Raw genomic sequence first — 5954 nt, 5'->3', positions numbered from 1 at the left:
ACTAAGTATATAGCCTACTTTAAAAAAATCTTTCAAAAGTGTCGCCTTTATTGAATCTATCCTTTTAGTGTGGGCTGGCTATTTTGGATTTCTTACCGAGGAAATTGTTTGAACGTAACAATTGACATTACAAAGCTGAGTGTGAGATGAGAGAGAGGGGAGGCCACAAGGGGAATTTTTCACGTTAAAATGACAATGAATTTCAATTGCTTGTAGATGGATTATTGTTTGCACTCCTCTCTTTAGAATTAAGAAGAGAGAGAGAGACTTGAGCAAGTGTCCAAGAAGACACCCAATTCCTTGGAAACCAAAGTGTTAAAAATAATTCAGCGTTGATTGTAATTCACAAGCAAGAGTCTCAGGCTTCTCAGCATAGCAAACTGTACTATGTGTTTAGAGGCTTCTAAGTTTCCTTGAAAATTCCAAAAAAAAAAATGTTGAGTCAATCAATTTTCTTTGAAAATTCTAAAACACATTGACTTTCGAGAGAAGAGACACGATGATGATGTGGAGAAGGAGTCGTGAAATGTTGTAGTGAGGGTTCTATAGTTGACTGGAACAACTGGTGTATTTGTTATGGAGGAGACACTATTAAATTACCACTTTCCTTTCTCTTTCTCTCACTTGTTTCCTTTCTCTTTCTCTCACTTGTTTCCTCCTCTTCTCGCATTCTCACTATGCAGTTATCAAGCTTCTCTGTCTTATGTGGTGCTTGATGTGATGAAAATTTTGTCAGTTCTTCTTCTTCTTCTGGTTAATTTAGAAGCCACGCAATCTTCAAACTATTATTTCTCTGTGAAACTCTACACAAAGAAGCAAATTTGAAGCACCCTCTCTTTCTTTCTCTCTAAAATGCAATAAAAAAAGGATAATCACCTAAGCTTATCCACCAGTGGAAAAAAAGAACGTGAACATCTTGTCCTAACCCTTTTTTCATAACTAGGCTCTAATTACCAAAAAAGTCCTAATTAATTAAACTAGCTCATTTCCTAAGAGTCGTCTAGTCCTAGGGACCCTAATACCAAACAAGGGCATTTCATAGTAGCAAAAATATTTAGTCCATGATTTGGGCAAGAAAGTATTACTAAGGATTAATGTATACATAAAAGATACTCAAACTCAAATTTATATTAGTCTTGTAAGATTACTTTTGTAGCTTTTTAAGAGTTTTAGAAAAAATTCATTTCTTTTCTATGATATTGTCTCAAAGAAATTCCTAGCTAGGAAATACTCTCAACATAAGATATTAGTGGAAAAAATATGTATCAAGTGTAAAAAAATTTAAAAACATAGTTAGACTTCATCGTCGTGATTATTTGTAAGAAAGTTATAATTTTAAAAGTTTACGTTCAAAATACCTTAAATAGTATTTTGAGCTCTACAAATGCAATTAAAAAAACTAACTATATGAATATAAGCCATGTACCTTTTATCAATAAAAGACGCGCGTTTTATACAAGTCTCCTTGAAGATAAGGTTATTAATATATTTTTATACTATTTTAGTAAGTTTTAAAATGTTTTTTTTTCCAAAACTTTTACAATAGGCAAATGCTTCCTACACAAGCGCTCTCAAGTAGTTTCAAGGAAATTTTAAGTTTTTTTTTAAAAAAAATTCATAAATGGGCCTTGAGTCGATTATTTTGTGGCTGAAATATAAGACTTGATAAGCCAAGTAAATATTTTATACCTCCATTGAGCTTACATGGCACAAAAGAGAAATCCAAATCATGTTGTCCAAGAAGACAACCCATTCCTTGGAAACCAGAGTGTTAACAACAATTCAGCACATTGTAATTCGCACGGGGTGGCCATATGATGCAAGTAAGAATCTCAGGCTTCTCAGCATAGCAAACTGTGCTCTGTGTTTAGAGGGAGGCTTCTAAGTTTCCTTGGAAAAAAGAAAAGAAAAAAAACGTTGAGTGTGAATTTTCTTCGAAAATTCTAAAAAACATAGACTTTCGAGAGAAGAGACACGATGATGTGGAAAAGGAGTCGTGAGCCCACCTAATTAGAATGGGAGTCGGTGAATTTTCTTCGAAAATTCTTTTAAAAAAAACAGACTTTCGAGGGAGAAGAGACACGATGATGTGAAAAAGGAGTCGTGAGCCGACCTAATTAATTAATGGTGATCGACCGGATCGCTTATTAAAAAGAAGGGCATCATCGGTAGCCTTCTCACACACATAATTTACTCGCCTCTCTACACATCATCATCTTCTGTAGCCTCTCAAAATATCACCAGTTCAAGTTCACTTCATAGCATTCATTCTCTATGGAGCCTAGCGAAACATACGACTGGGTCCCTGCCTGCTCTTTCCAGCCCATGCTGCATCCCGAGTACGAGATCATCAAAGCGGAGTGCGACCCCTGGATCCTGGCCACTGCGGCGCCCGCTTCCCCTGAAGCTGCCCAGTTCCTTCGTGACTGCTTGCTTCCTTTCTTCTGCAGCGTCAGCTATGCCCACGCAGCGCAGCGGTTAGTTCCGATCACCAAGTTGGTGAGCTGGTTCTTCCTCACTGACACCGATGATGACAATCTCTCTATTCGTGGCTGTGCCACTGATCATGTCTGGCAACCACGCCGCAACCTCATCCTCGCATGCTTTGCTGGCCAAACCCTCGATCTTCACCTCTCAGCTGCTGGGGACAGCACCGTAGAAGCAGTCTCGGAAACCCGCAATATCCAAAAAGGGCTTGCTGCCCTGCATGACATCTGGAAGGACATCTCCAGAGACATGCCTCTCAAAATGCAGTCTCGCTTCCTGCAGGCCACCAGACGCTACGTTGATGCCAACATGATCCAAGCTCGATTCCGGAGCACTGGGCGCGTTCCAGGTGTCGACGAGTACGTCAAAGTGATACGCCGGCCCGCTTCGTTAGTTCTGTCATGCCTCATCCTGCTGGAATACGGCCTCCACATCGAGCTGGACGAGGAGACGCTAGAAAGCGAGCTGCTGCTGCAGCTGCACGACGCAGTGGTGGATCATGTAGCGATGTACAATGATCTGTTCTCTTTTGAAGCTGAGGTGAGCCATGGGGACTACTTCAACCTGCCATCTGTGATCTTCCGGGCACGCGAGGCCGCGCCAGGGTTCACTTTTGCGGACGCGGTGTGGGAGGCTGTGCGCATGGTGGAGGAGGTGGACAAGCTGAGTGCGCAGCTGATGGCCGAGGCCCAGAAGTCAAGCCTCGTAGAGAAGCCTGGAGTGGAAGCCTACCTGCGGGGGCTGGGACTATTAATGGCAGGCAACGTGGAATGGTCTTACCAGACAGCCCGCTACTCGCACACCTGCTCCCCACAAGGCGTCGTGCTTCCGCTGCTGCAGAGCAGGTGGTCTCTCCTCCATCTTAAGAAAAAGAAGTTGCCTATTCAACTGAATGATTCTTCTCAGATCTATTTGGCTTTGCAGTAAGCTGCTCTGATTAATAATGAGACGTCCCCTTATCAATTTTAGCAATGGGTGGGCTAATGCAAGGCATGTTTTAACTAAAGCTGCACTCGCTAAAGCTAATAAAGCAAGGATTTTATCCAAAATGCATTTTTGTTGTTGACCCTAAAGATATATAAGGATGCTATTTCCTCTTTTTTGGATCTTTGTTGTTTTGCTCACAAACCTTGATCAAATGGCTAGGTATCTGCTGAATTTCTTTCTTTGGTTCTACCATTGGCCGTCGTCGTGTGAGGATGTATGTAATGAGAGATGGATTAATGAAGATAGGTTGCTTGGATTTGTTCCTTCTATAGCTAGCCAGGAGGAGGGTAGAGAGAGCTTCTACTAAGGAGAAGTGTTCTGTTGCTCTGAAGAGCATCCATGGGTAGGGAATAGTCCCCTTGCTAGGATGGGCTTTCTTTTGAGTTTTCTTTTTCACTTCTAGAGGGTTAGCTATTCAAATTTTTAAAGGGCGGTGTGGTGCCTAGGGGTAATTCAAAGTACATGTAACATAGCACATGGTATTTTTTTATTAGGTTGACTTACATTGCATATTGGCATGTAGGAGGGGATTAACAAAATAGTAGTTTAATGTAAATCATACATGTATACGTAGACCTACATAGGAAGGCGAAAAATAAAATATCACAGCATGTATACATGTAAGAGGTATATAAAAAATGTAAAAATGAACAAATAAGGGTAGTGGAAATACATGTTGGCTCAAACGCGATTATGTAGGTTTTATAGAGTGACCCACTCGGGGTGTGGTGGATCCTACCATTACAAAGGGTAACTAACACAACACAGACTCAACTAGAGTCAATTCTTCACTTATAGCCTTGCCTTCAAAAGATCTCCATCCAGACAACATAGAATTGAACCAAAACCATAGAAGAACTTTTTAACTCCACACAACTTGGTTCTTTGTGTATTTTTAGAAGACTATGCAACACACAACAAACCTTGAGACTAGGAGTTGAGCACATAAATGAAAAAAACAACAACAGACCAAAAGTGCTCTCACACAAATGACCACCAAAGAAACCAACTATACATTCTCAATCTCCAACAAGATCAACAACAACTATATAATCCGTAGCCATAGCTGGCAGGCTTCAATTGGCAAATACAACTAGGAAATGCTTGCGAACAATCCTTAATCTGGTCCAAGTTCCAACAATGATGCACTATGAGGTTTTGGGATACAATCTCCCACACAGAACCCTCAACCACTCCTGCAATCCCCTTGCTTTGGACACAGCTAAGTCTTCTCAACAATCTCCCAGCACCTTCTACACAGAACAAGCCCATAGATAGCTCTCAATCCAAAAAAAAAACTCGCTTATGCTCTATCTCCATGCATACCCCTTGGGGGGTTCATCTAAAAATATGTAAATGTAGCACGTAAGTTCATTAGAAGGGGTATATTAATACAAAAAAGTTATAGAATTACATTTATAGGAGGGTTTTTTAAACCAATTTTGAAAGTTTATGAAGAAAAAAAATTCATTTTATTGATAAAAGTATGTAAATGTAAGGGGTTTTTTAAATACCCCATTCGTGATACACAAAATTTCCTAGAGGTGAACCCCCCCCAAGGCATACCCTCACCTACTCTACCTAATCCTATCAGCTATTCACCATGCAACAGTCCTAACAGTAGCTTATTACAACTAGCTACAAATGCACAGCTATTCATGCAAGAATCCTTAACCATGCCCAATTTATTATTTTCTTCTCTTGGGATTGGGGTGATAATCTCCATTGAGCATGTCCCTTTGGCCACAAAAAATCCTATCAACGCGATTGCAAGAAACCTTCTCTTGATCCCACTTGCACTCCTATTTTCTCCTCTTCCTTACATCAGCGTTTTTAGAAGCATTTTTGCAGCGTCTTTGAAAGGAAAATGTCAGGGTTATTAACATTGCTCAGCACCAAAAAAATGCTGCTAAAATGCTGTGAGCAGTGTTCCTAGCACGCGAGAAAACACTACTACATTATTGTTAAAAAAACGATGTTCAGTAGCATGGCCTACAAAAAGTAATACCGCTTCTTTTGTCGCTGTGTTGTTTTTATCTTTTGAATGTCCTAAACTTGGTACTTTGAGTTTTTTGTAGGTTTATGTCTAATCTATCACTTCTACCTCTCCTACCCTATCCTCCTCAAGCTCAAGCAATGTGTGTCTTCTCTTTTCTTCATCTCCTACAGAAACAAGCTTTCCATGAAAGCTTTCTTGTGATTAATTCCCTTCTCTTTCCTCTCGTTTAAGTTTTCTTTTCTTCTTTTTACTTTCTAATTGAATCTTAGCTCTAACCCTAGATTCTACATAGAAACCCTAATAAAGAGCTCTCCATCAAAGCTCTTTATTAGGGTTTCTATGTAGAATCTAGAGTTAGGGTTAAGCTTCAATGACAAGGGAAAAAAAGATTCAATAAGTTTTCTATTATGGACGGAAAGTCAGGTCCTCCACACTTCACCAAGAGCTTCCCACCATCACCTCCGGCATCTCCAACCACTTA

The 5954-nt window shown here is 40.1% G+C and overlaps 1 protein-coding gene across 1 annotated transcript; it reads left to right on the top strand.

The window, feature by feature from the left end:
- The first annotated feature begins 2274 nt into the window (after nt 1-2274).
- LOC147629745 (microbial Terpene synthase-like protein 13) lies at nt 2275-3414 on the top strand. Its single transcript, XM_086810959.1, has one exon. It carries the CDS (start codon nt 2275-2277, stop codon nt 3412-3414), a length of 1140 nt encoding a protein of 379 aa, XP_086667085.1.
- The last annotated feature ends 2540 nt before the right edge of the window (nt 3415-5954 follow it).

Source organism: Cibotium barometz, chromosome 17 (genome assembly GCF_041138505.1).
Source record: "Cibotium barometz isolate CiBa-2024 chromosome 17, ASM4113850v1, whole genome shotgun sequence".
NCBI lineage: Eukaryota > Viridiplantae > Streptophyta > Polypodiopsida > Cyatheales > Cibotiaceae > Cibotium > Cibotium barometz.
This window is presented reverse-complemented; position numbering and strand designations above follow the sequence as displayed.

Coding starts and splice junctions, on each gene's coding strand:
- LOC147629745 (XM_086810959.1), top strand. CDS start 2,275: ATGGAGCCTAGCGAAACATACGACTGGGTCCCTGCCTGCTCTTTCCAG.